The sequence below is a fragment of the Panulirus ornatus genome, chromosome 1 (genome assembly GCF_036320965.1).
Source record: "Panulirus ornatus isolate Po-2019 chromosome 1, ASM3632096v1, whole genome shotgun sequence".
Taxonomy (NCBI): Eukaryota; Metazoa; Arthropoda; class Malacostraca; order Decapoda; family Palinuridae; genus Panulirus; species Panulirus ornatus.
Genome location: NC_092224.1, coordinates 86,040,077 through 86,065,253, shown reverse-complemented (window position 1 = coordinate 86,065,253; position 25,177 = coordinate 86,040,077). Strand labels below are relative to the sequence as shown.

At 37.6% G+C, this 25,177-nt stretch overlaps 1 protein-coding gene across 1 annotated transcript; it reads right to left on the bottom strand.

Moving 5' to 3' along the window:
- Positions 1-252: 252 nt before the first annotated feature.
- On the bottom strand, positions 253-24,209 carry Arf4 (ADP-ribosylation factor 2). Its single transcript, XM_071665225.1, has 5 exons — positions 24,027-24,209; positions 14,639-14,719; positions 14,311-14,492; positions 9,568-9,693; positions 253-2,102 (listed from the first exon to the last, which is right to left on the bottom strand). The coding sequence occupies exons 1-5, from the start codon at positions 24,091-24,093 to the stop codon at positions 2,016-2,018; spliced, it is 543 nt and encodes a 180-aa protein (XP_071521326.1). The 5' UTR covers positions 24,094-24,209; the 3' UTR covers positions 253-2,015.
- Between the last annotated feature and the right edge of the window lie 968 nt (positions 24,210-25,177).

The window sequence follows — 25,177 nt, the reverse complement described above, 5'->3', positions numbered from 1 at the left end:
TGTGATTGTAGAGCATGTTCATGAGCTGGGGGCCCCCAGAGTGTAGAACTCCCTTCCCTTTACATGTTTGTACAAATAAGTAAATAAATAGACAAATGAAGACAGACATGATAACTAATGAAGCACCAAATCATGTCCAATGCACGAATCTCGGTGAACAGTACACTCTCAGCCAGCCTGGACTTTCTTGGTCAGATTCTACGCATTAGCCACATTGAGACAAAATGAGGAAAAGGGAAAATAGAAAGGAAAAGATGTCAAACATGTTTATTAAGAAGTTACAAACTATGACATACCACTGTCCTCTCAATAAAGCAAAGATGACAATATAAAGACTAATATAGCAACAAGGAATGTAGCCTATCCCAGGTAACTGGATCTTTGAAAAAAAATTAGTTTACTTATGTGATAATGTCTAACAATACATCAGAAATCATCCTGGGCAATACAAAAACCTTGAATTATAATGAATGACACAATCTAATACTTGGTTTGTAAATCATATACTAAGATTATGACAATGATCAACACCACTGCCTTACCTATACAGTATAATCAGTGATGAAAAAAAACTAATGCAGAGGTGAGAGCACAAACACCGACCAAATGATAGCCTTCATAATGCCACCATAGTACACCTATTTACATTATGATTCTGAAGCCTTACCATGTACTGTGAAGTTACTGGACTCTTCCACATGGGTTAATATATCCCCACTGGTTTATATCCCTTAAACCATTAAGACTGATTGTGTGACTGATATGAATAACCCAAAATCTATTATATCAAAATATACATACTAACGTACACAGGAGTTTAGCCCTCCCATTCACTGCATTAACAATATTCAGTTTTTTAGATTTATATGTGGATGTCCAAAGTTAACATTAGACTGGCATTCACCTTACCATTACATGCAACAAAACTCACACAAACACTTACACACACACACACACACACACACACATGTGATGGAATAAGATTACAGCTGCTTAGGGTTGTGGTAGCATTAGGTTCAAGTATTTTCATTCTTTCAATATTTCCTGTGGTGAAAAAATACACGCATGCTGAAAAGAAGTATGGCATTCTATCAATCATGTCATACCATCTGACTTTAAAAGATAATATAACAATGTTTGAAAGTCAGGGCTCGTACACTTACAGGAAGGTCAAAATTCTGACCTTATTCAGACTTTTTCAGGCACAATGAGACCACTTTTCAGACCCATGAAGTGTCAGCTTAAATATAAAATATACATATTAACAATTCTAAAGAACTATAAGTTTACTAATACAGTATTTACTTTGAAATCTTTAAGAGGATACCTCAAAAGCAAAAAAAAAAAAATTAAGTTCCTGACAGTATGTCTTGAGAACCATTTTTTTCAGGCCCTATGATTGAAATTCAGACCAAACAGGAACTTTCAGGTCATTTTCAGACTTCTTGGTCTGAATCTTTAGTTATACAAAAATCAGACATTCAGACTTTTGCAGATCTATATGAACCCTGAAAAATGCACAACCAAGCTTTATTTTACTGTTTTATGTAAAAACTTGCTAACTGCCATAACAATGATAGTAGCCTCCAGATCAGCCCTCTTTTGTTTTATACTTCTTTTTAAAGACAGGGTTAGCACTTAATTCACAATTCAATTTCAGATACAAAAACAAAGGTCTATTTTCAACTGTGTGGCACAAAACACAAGAATTTAAAAGCACATCCACACCATGGTTTTCACTAGGACCCAAAACCCTGATGGACTTTTGCAGACCTATATAAAGGACCCTGAAAAGTACACAACTAAAGCTTTATATTACTACTTTAACAGTAAACTCACTATGAGCCATAATGCTGACAGTAGCCTCTTAATAAATCTCCTTTGTCCAATTTTATGATTTTCTACTGTGTAGCACTGAAAGTAAAAATTAAAAGCACATCCATACCAAAGCTTTCATCAGGACCCAAAACCCTGAAGGAGGGAAGTGGATTTGAACAGTCAATGGTAAAGAATTATTACTTCTTGGATAATTCATTTGATAGCCAGTCCAGACCCTCATACAAACCCTGTCCTTGTACTGCACATGTTGCCTGGATGTACCACTGGAAAAAGAAAAATAATGATAAATGGTTATTCACACAAATCTACCAGAAGTAATCAGATGGAAATATTTTTTTTCGTTAATTAACACTACCACGGAAGACAAGTAAAATCTTACAAGAGTGATGTATTGAGAAATAATGTGCCTATGAATATGCTAAGAGCCTTAGTATACAACTTATATCCACTTAGTATAATGTCTGCAGAATATGAATGGCTGAATAAAGACAAGATGATGAGTAGTTTATAAATCTGAATAGTAATACAAAATAACAAAAAATGAATAGATAAAACTTTCATTTCAACTGTCAATAATTCATTTCCCTAAAAATACAATATAAAAGCTAAATTTAACATTTAAGAATCTTGTGATTCACCCAAAATGGCATCCATCCTATATAAAAGAACCTTGACCAAGCAAATTACTAATTACAATAAATGCCTTAGTCAAAATAGTTTTATCTGTCTATAAACCATGTATTATTTCTTACGACAATACTTTGAGGGTGATCATAACAGTAACTTCCACACATCTGCATACCTCCACACTTCTGTGCAAACTTCCCTCATACATATATACCATATTCCTCCCCCTATCCTTCCAACTTCCTTTTGATCTTCCCATACCACTCTCTCTCGCACTGTATATATACTAAGGCATCCTTTCTACATTCATCATCTCCCTATAATCATTCTCCATCTATTCTGTCAATATATGAAAAAAAAGGTGCCATGGTTCACTAAGTTAACTGAACTGCAGCACACTTTTGGGGAAGTAAAGAAAAAAAAGAGGAAATGCTATCAGGAAAATATTAAGTTCAACACTCTAAGGCAGAATTTTCAAGTTATAAGCAAAGATGCAGGTTAAATATTTAATATGGAGCACATTCAAGCAAAATTAAAATATTTCATGCCATTCAGTTCTATGTAAGCTTGAAAGACCTGTATTACCTTTCAGGAGTATATAAGTTAAATGTTCTTATAATAACTCAGACAATTCTTTAGATATGGAAACAACAACTATATAAAGTTTTAAGAGTATCTAATTTAGACATTTAAATTACAACATCAAGTTGCAGGTTAAGCCTTTTAATAAAGGCATAACTCTAATAAAATCCAAACTAAGAGTTCTGGGTATTATGCCATGAAACAGTTATACTCCACTTTCATAAGAAATTTCAAATAAGCCTCAGCCACTTCTACACAGGATTGAGATTGGTTGTAGAGGCAATGGATACTGATTAGTCAAATTACAGCTAACTGCATGATATATGCTATTTTTAGGTATCAACGATAGTCATATGGGTACATATACCATGTCAGATTTTTCAGCTATACTGTCTATCCCTGACTTACGACCTATGCAACTTATGACCAACTGTACATACAACCGAAAAAATATATTTATTTTTTTTTTTTGCTTTGTCGCTGTCTCCCGCGTTTGCGAGGTAGCGCAAGGAAACAGACGAAAGAAATGGCCCAACCCACCCCCATACACATGTATATACATACGTCCACACACGCAAATATACATACCTACACAGCTTTCCATGGTTTACCCCAGACGCTTCACATGCCCCGATTCAATCCACTGACAGCACGTCAACCCCGGTATACCACATCGCTCCAATTCACTCTATTCCTTGCCCTCCTTTCACCCTCCTGCATGTTCAGGCCCCGATCACACAAAATCTTTTTCACTCCATCTTTCCACCTCCAATTTGGTCTCCCTCTTCTCCTCGTTCCCTCCACTTCCGACATATATATCCTCTTGGTCAATCTCTCCTCACTCATTCTCTCCATGTGCCCAAACCATTTCAAAACACCCTCTTATGCTCTCTCAACCACGCTCTTTTTATTTCCACACATCTCTCTCACCCTTACGTTACTTACTCGATCAAACCACCTCACACCACACATTGTCCTCAAACATCTCATTTCCAGCACATCCATCCTCCTGCGCACAACTCTATCCATAGCCCACGCCTCGCAACCATACAACATTGTTGGAACCACTATTCCTTCAAACATACCCATTTTTGCTTTCCGAGATAATGTTCTCGACTTCCACACATTCTTCAAGGCTCCCAGAATTTTCGCCCCCTCCCCCACCCTATGATCCACTTCCGCTTCCATGGTTCCATCCGCTGCCAGATCCACTCCCAGATATCTAAAACACTTCACTTCCTCCAGTTTTTCTCCATTCAAACTCACCTCCCAATTGACTTGACCCTCAACCCTACTGTACCTAATAACCTTGCTCTTATTCACATTTACTCTTAACTTTCTTCTTTCACACACTTTACCAAACTCAGTCACCAGCTTCTGCAGTTTCTCACATGAATCACCCACCAGCGCTGTATCATCAGCGAACAACAACTGACTCACTTCCCAAGCTCTCTCATCCCCAACAGACTTCATACTTGCCCCTCTTTCCAAAACTCTTGCATTCACCTCCCTAACAACCCCGTCCATAAACAAATTAAACAACCATGGAGACATCACACACCCCTGCCGCAAACCTACATTCACTGAGAACCAGTCACTTTCCTCTCTTCCAACACGTACACATGCCTTACATCCCCGATAAAAACTTTTCACTGCTTCTAACAACTTGCCTCCCACACCATATATTCTTAATACCTTCCACAGAGCATCTCTATCAACTCTATCATATGCCTTCTCCAGATCCATAAATGCTACATACAAATCCATTTGCTTTTCTAAGTATTTCTCACATACATTCTTCAAAGCAAACACCTGATCCACACATCCTCTACCACTTCTGAAACCACACTGCTCTTCCCCAATCTGATGCTCTGTATATGCCTTCACCCTCTCAATCAATACCCTCCCATATAATTTACCAGGAATACTCAACAAACTTATACCTCTGTAATTTGAGCACTCACTCTAATCCCCTTTGCCTTTGTACAATGGCACTATGCACGCATCCCGCCAATCCTCAGGCACCTCACCGTGAGTCATACATACATCAAATAACCTTACCAACCAGTCAACAATACAGTCACCCCCTTTTTTAATAAATTCCACTGCAATACCATCCAAACCTGCTGCCTTGCCGGCTTTCATCTTCCGCAAAGCTTTTACTACCTCTTCTCTGTTTACCAAATCATTTTCCCTAACCCTCTCACTTTGCACACCACCTCGACCAAAACACCCTATATCTGCCACTCTATCATCAAACACATTCAACAAACCTTCAAAATACTCACTCCATCTCCTTCTCACATCACCACTACTTGTTATCACCTCCCCATTTGCGCCCTTCACTGAAGTTCCCATTTGCTCCCTTGTCTTACGCACTTTATTTACCTCCTTCCAGAACATCTTTTTATTCTCCCTAAAATTTAATGATACTCTCTCACCCCAACTCTCATTTGCCCTTTTTTTCACCTCTTGCACCTTTCTCTTGACCTCCTGTCTCTTTCTTTTATACGTCTCCCACTCAACTGCATTTTTTCCCTGCAAAAATCATCCAAATGCCTCTCTCTTCTCTTTCACTAATATACATAAGTATAAAAATTAAGCTTGGTCATATGGCTGCCAGGGATAATGGCTACATGCATACAATGGCGAATGTCGGATGATATCCCGGCACTGTGTACATCACAGCATCTCTCTCAATTCTCGTTTTCTGTTACCATTCAGTAAATGCCATTATTCAAGTGAATCATGAATTTTCATGCTAGATTAAACCAACTCTGTATTAAGCCCCACAAAAGATGACCAGCAAGAGGAAAAACCCATGTTGATGGATCTGGTAAGAAGCCAAGGAAAACACTCGATTTGGAATTGAAAATGGTCATCACCCAATATGGAGGAGAAAAAAGTTAATGTAATTGCACGTGATCTACAGCTGTCCCATCGATAGGCTCCACAATTTTACAGAACAAAGAAAAAATACGTGAAGCAATGAAAGGTTCAGTAAGTATGAAGTCTATGATAATGACAAAGCAAAAACAAGGGCCCATCCACAAAATGGAAAAGTTGTTGATGCTGTGGATGGAAGATCAATTAAATAACACGTATTACTAAGCTTACTAACAATGCTGGCAAAGGTAAAAGTCTTTTTGAGACTTTGAAGGAGTGAACAGGCGAGGATTACATCGAGAACTTCACAACAAGTCTATGATTGTTCGATAGATTTAAAAGAAGATATAGTCTGCACAATGTTCATGTCATAGGTGAAGCAGCAAGTGCTGACAAAGAGCTGCCAAAAATGTAAAAAATAAACCAAGAGTTCTTTTTCAATAAACCTTAGAGATTAAAAAAATAATTTTTAATTCATAAAACTGGTTAAACAAAAATGAGCTAATCACGATAGAAGTTGCATAATGTAAAAAATAGAAGTAATGAAATATGGACTAAAGAATCTTAACTAAATGTTAAAATGAAACAACAGAATCATATAATAAAGCTGGTTAATAAAAAACGAAGTATTCATGATAGAAATTGAGCAGGAAAAAAGAATGCTGTACAGGTATATGAATTCTACATGCCATGCTGTCTTACATCAGACTTGTGTCCATTTCAATATCTGACAGATCAGTCAGAATGGAACTTGGACATATTATGGACATAGATAGTACATAACAATAAAAAACTGTGCTTCAATTAAGGAAGCATATTCATAAAATTATTAAAACAATGAAAAGATTTTAGCAACAGATTTTCTTGGTCACGTTTGCATGAAGATGTTGCTAAAAAATTTTTTAACCTTTGCTAATCGTTTTACAAGTATGCAACCTTTACATTAATCAAGACATTTGAATTATGTGGAATGTTGTTTGTACAAATATGACTGTCAATGTTACCTGAAAAACAGCTTAAAGCTTAAATCATTAAATACAGAGTTATAATCTAACTTATCAGCACCCATCATCTCAACAACCAATCACAAACCACTGTTTAGAAGTAGGCTTGGCTTATTTGACATTTCTTGTGTGAACTATCTGATTTAGGCATTATCACTACCAGTAAAATGTAAAAAACTAAACACCTACTCAAACCTCACATATTTTCTTCAAAGAAGTTCTCTTGCCATCTCCTATGTGCACATCTTGCCATCTTGTATGAGCACAATCATTTTCTAATCATATTCATGATACAGTCTAACAAATATATGGCCCCTACTCCTTAGCATCATGGGGCATTAAGAATCCCTGAGTTTCTGCCTAACTCTACTGCCAATGAGAGAGGGCATAAACAAAGGTAGAATTGGCTCATTTTTCTTTCTTTCCTTTTTTGGGACCTGCCTCCTTTGCTATTCACTATACCAAAATTCATGTTCTCTCCAGTAACCTCTCCTGCTTCATAACATATGTCAAGTACCTTACCAAATATCTTCTCTCTATGACACAATTGTCTAATGATATTCTCACTAGCCCCTTTTACATAACCAACTATAATATCCACCCGCAATTCCAATTCAAAGGTGGTGTCTGTGCTTATTCCAACACCAAAACACTTGTTGCATGCCTCTAGAACCTTGAGTCCCTAAACTACGATCTTATCAGGCTCAAGGTCTGTCTCTCAACTACCAAACTTTTCCTTCATTTCACCTACTGCTCATCAATGTCTACAAATTTTATAGCCCTTTCACCTAAACTCCAGCCATGGGACTATAGCAACCTCTCACTCACAAGCGAAGATCCTCTTTTTGGGATTTCAACGTTCACCATAGGGACAGAGGTGCAAAAATATGGGAGTGACATATGATTAGACCTTACGCCATGAACACTGGCAGAGAACTGACACAGTGGGCAGCATGGCATACATGGCATCAGCAACCTGCAGTGCATGGACATCTGGGCTTGCATTAAACTGTGGCACTTTGTGCTAAATTATAAAATAAAGAGTCATTTAGGTAACAGCACTATATCAAAATCATCATATCAAACCATGCTACGTCAAGACACTACTGTATACAGTATCCTGTGAACATATTTCTTAATCTTAGTGTTCACATATTTGACAGCAATTTTGATGCTCAATAGTAATCTTTGCCTCCTTAACAATACTCATGTGATGTTCTAGGGATAGACTTGATGATATATCAACTTGTGTCTGTTTCACGGGACAGGCTTAGTGCTATATCAGTCCTCCATTTCATATATTATCATTTGTTCATGAAAAGTTCCTTTTCACTGTCCATTATGCCACTGAAATTCAAAAATAAAGATCTTTGCCAGGTGAGAAACATCCAATAATAAAGATCTTTGCACTAAGAATTTCCACCACAATTTCAAGCCTACATTCTGGGGAAGGGAAGGAAGAGGACCCCATATGGGTGCTAAATGCTTCTACAAAACTATTCACTATCAGTTTCAATGTATACCTGACACGAGAGAGAATCTGCCACATTTGCCAAAATCTGCTGATAAATATACAGCATCTATGTAAGCGTTACTGATAACATAAAATTACAATGTTACTCATATATCTATATTTCAGTTCTTTTATATGGCAATAAAGCAAAATAAGTAATTCCATCAAAATGTAAGGTAGGAAAAAATACAAAGGCAAACAGTAGCTGTGGAGCAGTAGCCCCTTTGGTATCAAAAGGTTAAGTTTACTCTTATGCTGTTTATTTTTCATTCTATAAGGGTAAGAACATTTGGAAGCTTTCAAAAGCCTTAAGTGTTTTGGGTAAGGGGATAAAAAATGTAAGGAAGTTAGAGAATTAAGAGTAAATGGATTTATATACGGAAAAAAGATCAACGCTACTAGGTACAAAAATGAACAAGCACATTCAATAACCTCTGAGTGAATAAAAGAAACAATGTAAAAGCATGAAAAATCTAAAACTCTACAAGGAGGGATGGAAGGATACATTTTCCTAAGTCCACTTTTCCTTAAAATGGTATATGCTTCTGCACTCAAAGCAGAAAAGTGTTTCAAAATCATTAAAGATTAATAAAAGCCAAACTAAACCAGCTTCTATCTGACAGAAACTACCATTCTGGATGGAAACATTCTAGGAATGTCAACACATTTTATGCCCTCTTCTCTTTAAAATCTATTCTATTCTTTATCTACATAGTGTTCACGAATCATATTAACACAATCTACCACAATTTCAACAAATACCATGCCAACAATGGTAAAAAGACATTCCTAATTCACTCTTAATCTCCTTTGCCTTTTCCAATGGAACTACCTTCATTCAATTCTCAGCAAGACAACAACTTTTCTATAACTCTCTCCACATTCTTCAGATCCACTCAAACTTAACACTCCATCTATTCCCCAAGTTTTCCATTCTTCATAAGCATTACTGCTCTCACGTCTATGCTAACAAAAAAAAAAGATATTTTCTGATAAATGTTGAATCTGCAGTTAAATCACTGAAGCAAAATTAAAAAGCCATTCAAGCTGTTAATTCAGTGCTAACATAAATTTAACACATTCTAGATCATATACTCCTTGTCTACAAATGCTTACCCTCCTGTTGCGTAGCTGATTAAGTCCTAGACGGTCAGTGAGTTCAGCTGCAGTCATGGCATTTGGGAGATCCTGCTTATTGGCAAAGACCAGTAATACAGCATCTCGAAGCTCATCTTCATTCAACTGTGAAATACAAGGGCAAGTGTTTATTCAACAAGTCATCAAAATATCTGAACAACTTTTATGTTAACATAAGAGAAAAGAATTGAGGAATTGCAGGTGGTTGAATTTTCCTAAAATACAAATTAAAGGGAATAGCAGGTTAAGATTACAGCTGCATGTGTAGCTGCTGTAATCATAGGTTGAGAAAAAGAGGAATACGAAATAATGAAACCATTAATGGAATGTACAGGTAACAAATTCAAAGAAAATAAAAACAGACTGATCATGCAAAACTGTAGAGAAATGAAGAAAGAATGCTAAGGGAATTATATTCTGTATCAAGAAAAAAACATCAAAAGGGTGGTATGGGACAGCAGAGATAATGGGAAAGCAATAGGCAGGTTGCTAAGTATTTCAACTATTCAAAATAAAATGATGTTCTCAAACATTAGGGTGCAAGGAATAGAGCGAGTTGGAACAATGTGGTATACTGTGGTCGACATGCTATCACTGGACTGAACCAGAGAATGTGAACAGGGAATGTGAAGCACCATGGAAAGGTTTGTGGGACCTGGATGTGGATAGGGAGCTGTGGTTTCGGTGCATTACACATGAAAGCTAGAGACTAAGTGTGAGCTAGTGTGGCCTTTTTTTGTCTAATTCTTTTTTCATACATATTCATCATTTCCCGCGTCAGCCAGGTAGCACTGAGGACAGAAGACTGAGCCTTAGAAGTATCCTCCTTGGCCCCCTTCTCTGTTCCTTCTTTTAGAAAATTAAAAAAGAGGGGGGGGGGGGGATTTCCAGCTCCCCGCTCCCTCCCCTTTTAGTCGCCTTCTACACAGGGGAGGGAGTGGGGGGAATCCTCCCCTCTCGTTTTTTAATTTTCCAAAACATGAACAGAGAAGGGGGCCAAGTGAGGATATTCCCTCAAAGGCTCAGTCCTCTGTTCTTAATGCTACCCCACTAACGCGGGAAATGGCGAATAGTATGAAAAAAAAAATAATATATATATATATATATATATATATATATATATATATATATATATATATATATATATATATATATATATATATATCTTTTTTTCTTTCAAACTATTCGCCATTTCCTGCATTAGCGAGGTAGCGTTAAGAACAGAAGACTGGGCCTTTGAGGGAATATCCTCACCTGGCCCCCTTCTCTGTTCCTTCTTTTGGAAAATTAAAAAAAAATAATGAGAGGGGAGGATTTCCAGCCCCCCGCTCCCTCAGTGGTTTTTTTTTTTTTTTTCCAAAAGAAGGAACAGAGAATTGGGCCAGGTGAGGGTATTCCCTCAAGGCCCAGTCCTCTGTTCTTAACGCTACCTCGCTAATGCGGGAAATGGCGAATAGTTTGAAAGAAAAGAATATATATATATATATATATATATATATATATATATATATATATATATATATATATATTGTACAAAGGCAAAGGGGATAAGAGTGAGTGCTCAAATTACAGAGGTATAAGTTTGTCGAGTATTCCTGGTAAATTATATGGGAGGGTATTGATTGAGAGGGTGAAGGCATGTACAGAGCATCAGATTGGGGAAGAGCAGTGTGGTTTCAGAAGTGGTAGAGGATGCGTGGATCAGGTGTTTGCTTTGAAGAATGTATGTGAGAAATACTTAGAAAAGCAAATGGATTTGTATGTAGCATTTATGGATCTGGAGAAGGCATATGATAGAGTTGATAGAGATGCTCTGTGGAAGGTATTAAGAATATATGGTGTGGGAGGAAAGTTGTTAGAAGCAGTGAAAAGTTTTTATCGAGGATGTAAGGCATGTGTACGTGTAGGAAGAGAGGAAAGTGATTGGTTCTCAGTGAATGTAGGTTTGCGGCAGGGGTGTGTGATGTCTCCATGGTTGTTTAATTTGTTTATGGATGGGGTTGTTAGGGAGGTAAATGCAAGAGTTTTGGAAAGAGGGGCAAGTATGAAGTCTGTTGGGGATGAGAGAGCTTGGGAAGTGAGTCAGTTGTTGTTTGCTGATGATACAGCGCTGGTGGCTGATTCATGTGAGAAACTGCAGAAGCTGGTGACTGAGTTTGGTAAAGTGTGTGGAAGAAGAAAGTTAAGAGTAAATGTGAATAAGAGCAAGGTTATTAGGTACAGTAGGGTTGAGGGTCAAGTCAATTGGGAGGTGAGTTTGAATGGAGAAAAACTGGAGGAAGTGAAGTGTTTTAGATATCTGGGAGTGGATCTGGCAGCGGATGGAACCATGGAAGCGGAAGTGGATCATAGGGTGGGGGAGGGGGCGAAAATTCTGGGAGCCTTGAAGAATGTGTGGAAGTCGAGAACATTATCTCGGAAAGCAAAAATGGGTATGTTTGAAGGAATAGTGGTTCCAACAATGTTGTATGGTTGCGAGGCGTGGGCTATGGATAGAGTTGTGCGCAGGAGGATGGATGTGCTGGAAATGAGATGTTTGAGGACAATGTGTGGTGTGAGGTGGTTTGATCGAGTGAGTAACGAAGGGTAAGAGAGATGTGTGGAAATAAAAAGAGCGTGGTTGAGAGAGCAGAAGAGGGTGTTTTGAAGTGGTTTGGGCACATGGAGAGAATGAGTGAGGAAAGATTGACCAAGAGGATATATGTGTCGGAGGTGGAGGGAACGAGGAGAAGAGGGAGACCAAATTGGTGGAAAGATGGAGTGAAAAAGATTTTGTGTGATCGGGGCCTGAACATGCAGGAGGGTGAAAGGAGGGCAAGGAATAGAGTGAATTGGAGCGATGTGGTATACCGGGGTTGACGTGCTGTCAGTGGATTGAATCAAGGCATGTGAAGCGTCTGGGGTAAACCATGGAAAGCTGTGTAGGTATGTATATTTGCGTGTGTGGACGTATGTATATACATGTGTATGGGGGGGGGTTTGGGCCATTTCTTTCGTCTGTTTCCTTGTGCTACCTCGCAAACGCGGGAGACAGCGACAAAGTATAATAAAAAAAATAATAATATATATATATATATATATATATATATATATATATATATATATATATATATATATATATATATATATAACCATGGAAGCGGAAGTGGATCATAGGGTGGGGGAGGGGGCGAAAATTCTGGGAGTCTTGAAGAATGTGTGGAAGTCGAGAACATTATCTCGGAAAGCAAAAATGGGTATGTTTGAAGGAATAGTGGTTCCAACAATGTTGTATGGTTGCGAGGCGTGGGCTACGGATAGAGTTGTGTGCAGGAGGATGGATGTGCTGGAAATGAGATGTTTGAGGACAATGTGTGGTGTGAGGTGGTTTGATCGAGTAAGTAACGTAAGGGTAAGAGAGATGTGTGGAAATAAAAAGAGCGTGGTTGAGAGAGCAGAAGAGGGTGTTTTGAAATGGTCTGGGCACATGGAGAGAATGAGTGAGGAAAGATTGACCAAGAGGATATATGTGTCTGCTGCCTAATTCCTATACTTTGGTGCAATCAGCTCTTTAAATACTTAAAATAATTCAACCCTAATGATTTAGTCAAATGCATTCTTTCCCTTTCTTTCCAATAAAATCCAATATTCTTCACAATTTTTCTTCCAGTCTCCATTTGCTTTTTTCTTTCCTTCTCATGTCATTTTCTTAACTCTTTCATTGTACTACTTATGCTCTTGTTTCATTCAGTCCCTAACTTAATCTGGCAAATTCTTCTTCAGAGATTTACATACCTCCCTCCTGTTTTTACTGCCTTCTTTACCTTATCATTCTACCATGTACAACCACCACTCACTCCTCTTCTTTTCATTCTCTTACCATACACATCCTCTGCTACCCTCAGTATACAGTATACAGTATACAGTGCTTTTTCAAGCACCAAATACTCTCCACATCATCCTCAACTCTGTCTCCAGCTTCTGTCATTTGTTCCTCTACCTTTTTCTGGTATCCCAGCCTCATTTCATGTTCATTCAGTAAATTCACTGTTACTCTCACCTTTAATCCTACCCCTTCAGTGTCTTTGCTCAACTTGCTTGATTCTCATCTCAGCTATAACCATTTAATGATCCAAGTTCAACATTCCTAATTGCTTTCACATATAACTATTCCCTCCTGATCCTATTCTCTATTACTAAATAACCTATCAATGCCCTCTGCTTACTCCCTCCCATCTTTTTTTATGTACATCTATATATTACCTATTCTAAATAGTTACTTGTCAGGAACATACTTTTCAGCATACAGGTATACCTAAAATTACCAGTAACTTCCCATTCTTCCACAGTATCTTCCACTATGGCACAAAACACTAATTTTTTCTTATTCCAAAAACCCATCAGTAAACATGTTGATGTATTTTGCATGCTGGTATGGTCATGAGAAAAAATGAAACACTATGACAAATATTCAATACAAGAATGTACGATTGGAAGATGTCTTTGATTATGCACTAAACAGTGGAAAATAATACGAGGAAAATACAAATTTTTTGAGTACAGTATGCTATTACCTAGCCAATGTCTTCCTATCCATCTATTACCTAAATACTTATGCCCACTATATATCAATGCTTCATCTCATCAATGTTGCCTACATAGTGTTATGTATTACAGTGCAAATATATTTCTTTAGGGAAATTGAATTCAAGTATAACAGCAGATACTATGATTTTTACTTACCATCTTTGCTAATTCATCTGAGGCCTCAGTAATTCGTTCTTTGTCATTACTGTCCACTACAAAGATGAGACCCTGAGTATTTTGAAAATAGTGTCGCCACAAGGGACGAATTTTGTCTTGACCACCCACATCCCAGACTGTGAAACTGATATTCTTGTATTCCACTGTTTCGACATTAAACCCTAGAGAAAAAATGAAATAACATATTGAAATAACATATTGTTACACTATATATTTTAAAAATCATGGGCATATGCAAATCAAGGAAAAATTAATGGTAATTTCATGTTCTTGAATTAATTACTAAAGGATAAAGAGACATGCTTACCGATAGTGGGGATAGTAGTAACAATTTCTCCCAGCTTCAACTTATACAATATGGTAGTTTTACCAGCAGCATCCAATCCAACTGAAAAACAGGAAACACGACAAAAAATAAAACAAATGAAGGTGAAAATGCCAAGTGATGAATTTAACAATAATTCCCAGCTGCCTTAAACTCAGTGCTGCGGGAAAAAAAAATCAGGTCAGTGTCCGAAGCTCCACCATAAAACTAGTACGAAACATAGAGGAGAAAATGCTTCTAAATATCTATTGATCTATCATTACACCTAATTTTGTAAGGAGTACCAGATGTATCATGTCATAAAAATTCCATTTCTAAAATTCTATGACGCAAATCAATCTATTTCAAATGAAACTATGTCACCAAACAATTTCAGAGGGGAAAGACCATGGCTTTCTTAGCTGCTTGATATAAGATAAACCAGTAGAAGAAATGGAGAACAAAACATTGCTGATTTAACCCACTGACTGGTGATATGCTCTAAAGAGCATGGGATGCCTCACACAAATGACAGTCACTGTGTTGTAAATGATGCAGGATATTAAAAAACCAACACATTGAACAGTGGATTAGCAAGTCAAGAAGCAACTACTGACAACACAGACAATGTTTCCACATCCTTCACCCATATTCTTTCAACCCAGCCACTTAGTGATCATCAAAATGCTGTGGGGGTAGTACAATACTTTTGTCCCACACAGGCAATAAAGGAAATGCATATAATCTATATAATGTAGATATATATATATATATAACTAATGTAATACATTGGGAATTATAACATGATTAAACTATGAGAAGTGTATATACTATGAAGTTTAGGGGATGCACTGTTTGTCTGGCAGTGTTTTAGCCTGAACATTTACTAATTTGATAATCTCATTATGCATGTAAAATACTACTTTATTGATATAGTCTAATTTCTGAAAGTTTTGTGTCTAACTGGGCCAATGCCAACACAGCATATTTACACAGACTCTCAACAGTCTGGAAACATGAAGTCTTTCTCCACCACTCACTATTTTGTTAACCTTCTAGACTTCATCTATCACAACTTAGAGAAGCACAAGACCTCAGTGGCTCTCTTCTTCGTAGACACCACTTGGTCATCCATAATACCATCATAAAGAAGGCCATCATCTTGGACTACTAGGGTGTCTCGTCTTGTGGCTGGTGGACTTCCAAACCAGGAGACACCAAGCTGTCCACTTTCAGGGGTCCACCTTCACCTTAATACCCCTCACTTGCATATCAATAACTGGAGGGACACAAACCACTGCTGGAATAATGTAGACACTTCTAATTGTAGCATCACATTAAAAAACTCAATCTCAGCACCCTTCAAGTAATCATGAACAACCTTCAGGAATGGACTACAGTCAACGATGTCACCATTATTAACACCAAGAGTGTGATGCACAATAACCCGGGTATAGACAATATCCTTCCCCCTGACATCACAACAGGCTATTACATCCTCTGGGTGGTCAGAGATTTCAAAATTCATGGTGTCATTAAAGATGATTTAGACAGGATGAGTCATTTCAGCACTATCATCAAATCATCTTCACACCATCAGTATCTTCTCCACTTACTAAGATCACTTACCAGGCCATCGTCTGATCTCAGGAATGTCTACGCCATCATTCTGCCCAAGCTCACCTATGCCTCTCTAGCCTGGTCCTCCTCCCTTCCAGCAACACAAAGGGACCAGATGGAAAGTGTGAAAAAAAAAAAAAAAAAAAAAAAGCCAGCAGAATCATCCTGTACACATCTTACAAACCTACCAAGAGACCCTCACCTCGCTGAACCTGTAACCCTCTCCAACAAACAATTGGAAGCTTACAAGGCATATTGACTATAAAATGCTGACACATCCCGAACACCGAGCCCACCCACCAAATCTCACAGACCGCCACCCATCACCACTATCAACTTGTACCAATCACAGCTCATACACATAAACATAGGAACACACCTATCTATACCTATCACTGTAAACATCATAACCAATCCATGAACAAGTACACAGGTATGCAAGTAATGGCTTAGTTTCTCTTAGTTAACATATGTGGTATGTTCACTACTAACTGTAACTCATTCGACAGTGAACTATTCATCACTTCAAATAATTATCACTAAGTGCATAATAGTACTTAATTTCTACTCTGTAAAACTTCCACTTTGATTATGTAGATATACCTCAACCATGTGCTTGTCCAAAGTAAGGAAATACCTAACCCTACCGAGTTCTTAAACTCTTTTATGATTAGTCAGCAAGTTCTCCCAGTGCTGTAATATCTTAACTATGTATTTTCAGCTGAATGGCTGCCTAAATTCAATAAACAGTTCACTATCATTATTGATTATTTTTTCATATTCATTAGAAGCTTCCCATGACTGAGAAGTGAAGGAAAAAAAAAAAAAGCCTCATTCATTCACATCCATTCCTTAGCTGTCATGAGTAATGCACTGAAACCAAAGCTCCCTATCCACATCCAGTCCCCACCGACCTTTCCTGCAGCTGCTTCACATGCCCTAGTTCAGTCCACTGACAGCACATAAACCAATACACATCATTCTAATTCACTTTATCCCATGCATGCCTTTCAGCCCCCTACATGTTCTGACCCAGATTACTCAAAGTATTTTTCACACCATCCCTCTATCTTCAATTTGGTCTCCCCCTTCTCCTCCCTCCACTTCTGACACATGTAACCTCTTTGTGTAACAGCATAGATAATTTCAGAGATCCACTGCACTTTGTGTATTGTAAAAGCAGGAGTATGCAGGATACAAGTTTGACATTTTTATGAATGGCAAGCTAATCAGTAAAGATAAAAATAAGCTTGAGGGAATTGTTAAGAAAGCTGTATCAGGAATGTGCAATGAAGCAGATCATGCACGATGCATCCCATACTCTACACCAATATGTATTTTTAAGGTCAGGAAGAAGACTGTCTGCCTATACAACAGATAGATTTAAGAAATCATTTGTACCAAAAAGCATTTTACTGTTTAACCATCTAAAGATGGTGTAACTCCTCTGTGATATAGCTTTTGAGTGTAAAAGAAGAATCATTATGTGATGTGGTACTTTTTTTGTGATATTTTATCATTTCTATCATAAAATTCTTATACTTTTTTAATTTGCCATAAGGAATTTCATTTTGTATCATGTATGCAATTTGACAGTAAAGCCATCTTATCTTATCCTCACTCCTTTTCTACACATGTCCAAACCATTTTAACACACTCTTTTCAGCTCTCTCAACCACACTTATTCTATTACCACACCTCTCTCTTACCATTTTATTACTCAAACCACCACACACCACATACTGTCATCAAACATTTAGTATCTATCACATCCACCCCCTCTAAATATCCTCAATTATAGCCCATGCTCACATCCATAAAACATTGTTGGAACTGCCATATCTTCAAACACACCCATTTTGCCCTCTCATTCCACACATTCTTCAATGCTCCCAGATCATTTACCTCATCTACCCTATGACTCCACTTCTATGTGTTTCTTTTTAAATGTTGCTGATTCTGATTATAGACAAAAGTCCACATCAAGGCCAGGCCTTAAATGAAATATAGAGCAGATAACGAAAGAGAAAATAAGAGACAAGGGAAAGTATTTTACAAATTTTGAAGGGAGTGAAAAATCTGTTTTTCAAAATGTGACAAAGCATAGATATTGGGAAGGACATGAGAAGGTACAAAGTTCCAAAACCTTCAAGAGATAAGGAAAGAAGTTATCAAAATGGCCTATCCTTGAGTTGCCAACGGCCAAACAGTAATCATGTGACACAGTAACTTGTCGAGTATTGAGAGGTCTAGCTAGTGGTGGGGGCAGCCAGCTCTCAGGAGCAAAAACTATATTAGTAGCAAGCTACAGAAGAGGGAAAGTGAACTAACATTGCAGCATAGTGCAAGCAGGCCAAATTTTAAGTTAGCCCATGAGAGTTGATAAGTCAGATCTCCTCCGACTCAACTCTGTCAAGTAAATAAGCAGTAGTGGGACCAGCTTAGATGTGAAAGCAGTACTTCATACAAGGATGAACCAATCCTTTGTATAAACAGAGCAACTGTTAAGAAGAAAAGAAATATCAACATCTCTACAGGTCTCCCAGTTCCTTAGAGGCAGACTTAGCTATTTCCGTAAAGAGGGGTTTCTAAGTAAGAGTGGACGTTATAGTAATTCGAAGTATTGTTCACTGAGTCACGAGGTAGAATTACAGGACCATTAAAGGAGAGACGAGAGTTGTGGGGAGTTCTCGACAAAAAAAAGATGGGTAGAAACAGGGTCTTGGAGACATCAAACTGAACTAGATTTCATTTACCCTACTGAAACATCCTGTCCAAGTCTGAGTTTACTGAGGAAGTTATGTTGAGGTGAGACAGATCAAGAAAGAGAAGAAGCAGAATAGATGGATATCACCAGCATATGAGTGCACTTGATTATTTGTGAAAGAGAAGATATTGTTGATAAAAAGGAGAAAAAGCTTAAGAAACATGACAGAACCTTGAGGGACACCACTGTTGATAGAGAAAGTGGGGAAGGCTGATCCATCAACAACCATGAAGATAGATCAGCCAAAGAGGAAGATGAATATGAAGGAGCGAAGTGAGGGAGGGACACCGAAAGAGAGGAGCTTAGAGATGAGACCCTGATGCCACATCCTGTCAAAAGCTTTGGATATGTCAAGGGCAGCTAGATAAGACTCCCCTGAATCTTTCTGGGGTGATGACCAGGCATTAGTATGATATGAAAGAATATCACCAGTGGATCTCACCTTACACACAGCCATATTGGTGACAGAGAGAAGACTGTAAGATTCAAGGTGTCTCAGGATACGGGAGTTGAGAAGGGATTCAAAGACTTTGGAAATGGTAGATGTCAAAGCAATAGGAGGATAGTTAGAGGGGTCTGATCAGTCACCCTTCTTGGGGATGGGATGTATCAACATGTTTCCATACAGAAAGGAAAAGTTTTGGCTATTAAACAGATATGGAACAGATGAGCAAGCATAGGTGCATGTTCAGAAGGACACTCTTTTAGTATAAGAGGACCAATGCCATCTGGACCATAAGCCTTACTTGTGTCCACAGAAAGAAGCGCTTTTCAGACAGTCCAAAAAGAGATGACAGAGAGGGGCATAGGATTAGTAAGAGGAGCATCAGGAGATGAAGGAATGTTAGAGTCATCCAAGATGGAACTAGAGTTGCTTTGTTGTGTAAGGGAGAGACAGCTATGGTACCATCAGAACAGAAGGGAGAAGGAAAGGCAGAGTAACAGAAGTTGTTAGCAAAGTGGGCTGGGATTTTAATGAGTGGAATAGAGACAGGAACTGAGGTTCATGTAAATATCTGTGAAAAGAACTTATTTTTGGTGAGGAACAGATCTACTGATATCTGCAGGATTTTAGTTTTCTTGCTTGACTTATGCATGCCTTTCATATGCACTGATTGTGATTGTAACAATGAATTCAGTAAATGTTTTGAAAAAAAAAAAAAACTTGTCAATTTCCTTTAAGCTCAATTTGATACTGCTAACCGAGTATCTGAAGTATTAAATTAGAAAGGAGTAAATAGTCACAAAAGACTGATTTTTCTTTTTAATATGATGAAGCACAAAGAGACAAGGGGGGAAAAAAGACATGATAGTATGATGCCATTTTTATCAGTGGTCTAAAAGTATCCTCTAGTGCAGCGTTGTCCAAACGTCTTTTGCCTATTGTACCCCTTGTTACCTTCTTCTACCATTATGTACCCCCGACTGATCAAACTCAATATATGGAAGGACAATGCAAATTATATCAAAAGTTCACATAATATGAATGCTGAACGATAAATAATTATTCAGTATACTTAAGGAAAAATACAAACGAAATAACATACAAATGCTTGAAAATTACTCAATGTGAAATGTGGAACTGATGTTCACTGATGATTTTTGCCATTCTAGGCAGTAGAGAGGATAATGCAGTGATCAGGATTTGTTCCAGGTTAACATTCAACTTGTTTCTCTGTTTTGACTTGATAATGCTCATTGCAGACACAGATACTTCACAAAGGTAGGTAGATCCAATGTGCAGAAGGTTTTCCAAAGCTTTCTTTCCTAGGTCATGTGCTCTTTCTTTGCACAGCTCCAGAACCATGTGAGGGATGAGCTTTCAAATATTAGTTTGAGGTCACAGTCTGAACACACTTCTAGCAAAGCTTCCTGAAGACAGATAGGAAGCTTCTTCATATCATTTTCAAATAGGAGGAGTGGATTTCTAACCCAATCCAGCTGTACAGATCTCTCATATATGTCAGGGAAGTAATATCTAAATGCACAGATAAGGTTGGTCAAATGTTCACAATAACTGGTTTCACTCTCTCTCTCATCATCGTTACTGAAAAAATAAGCATATGACTGAGGAAAACGCATAAAATCTCCTGAGCATATCTCCTTCCACAAAACTATTTTCTCTTGATAAAATGATAAATTTGATAAATTGAGAATGTTTGTATCACTGCCCTGCAGAGACAAATTTAACACATTCAATTTGCTAAAATATGTCTGCAAGATATGCCAGTTGCGCAAAAAAAAAGTAGTTTTAAAAAAATGTGGCAAAAGGAGATCTACGGTCCAATAAAAAGGAGCCTACCTCATCTCGCAACTCGAAAACCTGGCCAGTACCCTCCCTGTCAACAGCCAGAGCACCTCTGTGTGCTCAGACCCTATGCTTTTGCACAGTCTGAAAAACAGAACATTAAGTGGTCTTGAGTTTATAAAGCTGATTACTTTGATGCCATCATGGAATATCCCACACAACTCTGAACTCATTTTTTGGATGCTAATGATTCTCTGTGAATGATGCAATGAGTCCACTTCTCATCAGAACTTTCCTTCTTAATCCATGCAACAAGTCCCTTCACTTTCCCGGTCATGGATACAGCAGCGTCTGTCCACAAGTTAATGCAAGATTTCCAACTGATTAATGACATCGAAAATGACTTACCCAGTTGGGTATTCTTCTAATTTTTTGCAAGAAAGTACATGTTCATTTATATCATCTCCATCAAAGTATCTCACAAATGAGACAAGTTGAGAATGTCCACTGATATCAGCCAATTTGTCAAGCTGAAGTGAAAAGGACTGGCTCGTTTTCAGCTTATTCACAAATTGATTATATAATTTACCCCTGAAGAAACAGTTTGGTGTGAAAAAAGGAACAGCCTTTAGTTGGTTAGCTGCCTTATTATCTAACTTTTTTTGAGCCAACACAACTGCAACTGGCAATATCAGTTTTTTAGCCATATTAAATGGATTTTTAGCTAAATGGCTTTTTAGCTTCAGCAAATAAGAAGATACAGCTAAAGATTCTTCCAGATCTAAGCCTGATGATGTGGAGGCTTTATTAATTGTTGTCTTGGAACAATCAAAATCAGAAAGTCTTCTTTTAAAAAACTCTGCCGGTTTGCCAACATGACTTTCTGTGTTAAGAAGACAGAGGTGAGCTGTTTTCATACTACTGTTCCAACCTTTCCCCACAATAGAAGCACAAAGCTTCCAGAGGCTCAGAATTTGTAGAAGTAAATCCAGCTGCATGATTTACTTCACTTACACTGCTGCTGGAGCATCATGTTTTAACCATCTATCCATATTTCTTGCTCTTAAGAAATAACTATGTATGCTTACATGTGATTTTGAAAAAGAGACATTTACACTTTCACTCCTTCGACGAAACTGAGCAAGAGTGTTTCGAGCGAGGAGTTCAGTACTGTTCTCATACGTGTCCTGTCCTGTTTCCTTTCCCGCCCCCTACTCCCATCTCCTCCTAATTTCTTTCTCATTCATTTAAATCTTACTCTGTTCTCTCACTATTCACTTCAGTTGGAAACTGCACATGTTATGGTTATTCAATTATTTCATATTCTTAAACAATTATCCATGCACACATACACATGCTCAGTAAAGTTACTGATCCACGATGCCATATGACCTATATGCGATAGTCTGAAAAAAAAATCATAATATTCTCACATAGCCCTCGGAATAATCCTGCATATCTTCAGGGGTACACGTATCTCTTTGGACAACACTGCTCTAGTGTACTGCATTAGTTAAATTTGGGTTAGGTTATTTTACCCCTATACTAGGTGAGATTTGGTCTGTGGTGTATTCTTATATTTTATAAATATTTTTATCCAATTTACCTTTGTTTAAAGAGCCTGCCCACTTTGTAAGAATGCAAGATTACTATAGTTCGAGTTTTTCTGTCATTTTTACAACTAAAACTTAACTGTTTAACATATCATCAGTCTCATGATACCAATTTCGTATATTTTCAGCAATATATACTGCTATAGTGCCCAACTGATAAATGAGAACACCTTTCAAGTACCAATAATATCAAAAGTATGATGAAACTAAGGTACTAAAGGAGGTTGGGCAAAGTTTTAATAAGTTTTGTTGTATTTTTCATGTTTCACCCAATTTGATATAAATATTTTCCCTGATCTTCAAAATTCACCAATGCCTTAAGTTATACCACCGATTAAAATACAATGCTCCAAATCACACTCTTCCACACTTACCATACGAATACTCCACAACTGTTGCAAAAACAGAATCACTCAATATCTCAGGCTATGAAGTACCACTTGGCCAACATACTACTGTACGAATAATTACACTAAATCAATTTTACTAAGCATAGGGAACCCATTTATATGCATTTCTTCTAAATCAGTCTTCTTATATGCAACCTTTAAACCACATGTTCACCCAGGCACACTACCAGTCACAAATACAGACTTAATCTAAAAATTCATCAGTTCTTTTATATCATTTTCCTGACCCCCAGCCTATTTACTATAATGAGAGATGCTCAATAAGACAACAGCTGAACCTATATGTCTTTGTTCTTAATACATAATTAGCTTGAACATGACTCAACAAAAATATTTCCCTGTTCCATAAATATACATTTTAATTAAAGCTACATGTCAGGTGACATGAGGAAGATTTCACTGCAAACATGGTAGTGCTGGAGATAATGACTAAATCTATTAAGGCCTGAAGGTCCATATTCCCCATGAGTCACAGCTTAAGTGTAAACATGCTTAAGTTCATCCATAAAATCCACCGCCTTATTCACACAATTTACTCTTCATAATTCACTATGACAAGTGATCTTCACATACTCCTGGGGTCACATCGAAATACTAATCATCCCCCCTCGTGCAAAACCGTAATTTGATTCGGTCAGTCGGTCAACAAACGTCAAGACAACAAACGAGTTGGAAGTCAGATGACAGGACATCAACCCAGGGTATGTCAGGCTCCTCCCTCCAGGCTCCTTACCCATTAATATCCTCATTTGTTTCTTCCCGAAGAGGCGAGAGAAGACAGTAGATAACGTCAACCCCATTGTTTACAGAGTACGCAGTGTAGTTTTCTTAAAATTAGAGAAAATATCAGACTCTAGCGGTGTTTGCCACGTCCGTCTGGGGTTCGTGACGTCAACTCAGGACACGGAATTATGGGAAGTGAAGATGTCCGAAACGTCTCTCGTAAATATGACAACATTGCGATTAATGACATATATTTATGTATTCGTACCAATAAGGGACACTTTTGAAGTTACACCTTATAAACGGATCATATTTCTCTCGTCCACATATTCTTTAGTATGTGCGTAAATTGTTCGTGCACACTCCGGCTGTAACAAAGAACACACGCTTTGCGTAAATTAATTAGCCTTATCTGCATGCAAGCTTTCATCATTGAAAACGTGATACTTTACCCATGTCAAGAGATTGTTATATAGCATTTACACCTGTATCATTTCCGTGGATATACCAGTTCTCTTAGAAACATATCGGCTGTACACAAAATGTGCCAATTAACATTCATTATCGAAATATTAAACATTAGTCAAATTATCTGTAATCGCATTTCAACCCCATACGTACTGCAGCAAGGGAAAAAAAATGAAATCGAGATTATGTTTTCTGATAAGATATACATGTTCTGAGACGACAATGACAAATTTTCATTCATCGAAGTACTTCCGAACTTCGATCTCTCGCCAATCATGCCATCAATCCTATGATGTAATCAATCCTACGCAGTTGACAATGCCATACATTATCATAAATCGGTAATAATAACATCAAAATTATAATGATTGTGAAAGTGATTAAACTAAATAAGAAGACAATAATCTATTTATCACATGAATATCAACTTAGACACATGGAATAGTTCCACACCCTGATAACTTTTGATATAAGTGTACAAACATAAGTGAAGTCATACCAGTCATAGAAATAGACAAGACTATAGACAAATGTGACACGTGCCGTTTACAAAGCATACGTTATGATGAAATTCTCATAAGCAGTATTTTCGACCTCTCAAAGTCTAAGGGACATACAACTTTGCAACAGTTTCGTCGAACCCTTTACAACAATGAGATCAAAAAGTGAAACATATTAATGATGATAATCTTA

Bases quoted from the DNA above. Each gene is read 5' to 3' on its own strand.
- Arf4 (XM_071665225.1), bottom strand. From the start codon at position 24,093: ATGGGGTTGACGTTATCTACTGTCTTCTCTCGCCTCTTCGGGAAGAAA. The intron at 14,720-24,026 runs GTAAGGAGCCTG...CCTGTTTTTCAG, and splicing joins ACAAATGAGGATATTAATGG to TTGGATTGGATGCTGCTGGT. The intron at 2,103-9,567 runs GTAAGCATTTGT...TTCTTTTTCCAG, and splicing joins ATCAGCTACGCAACAGGAGG to TGGTACATCCAGGCAACATG.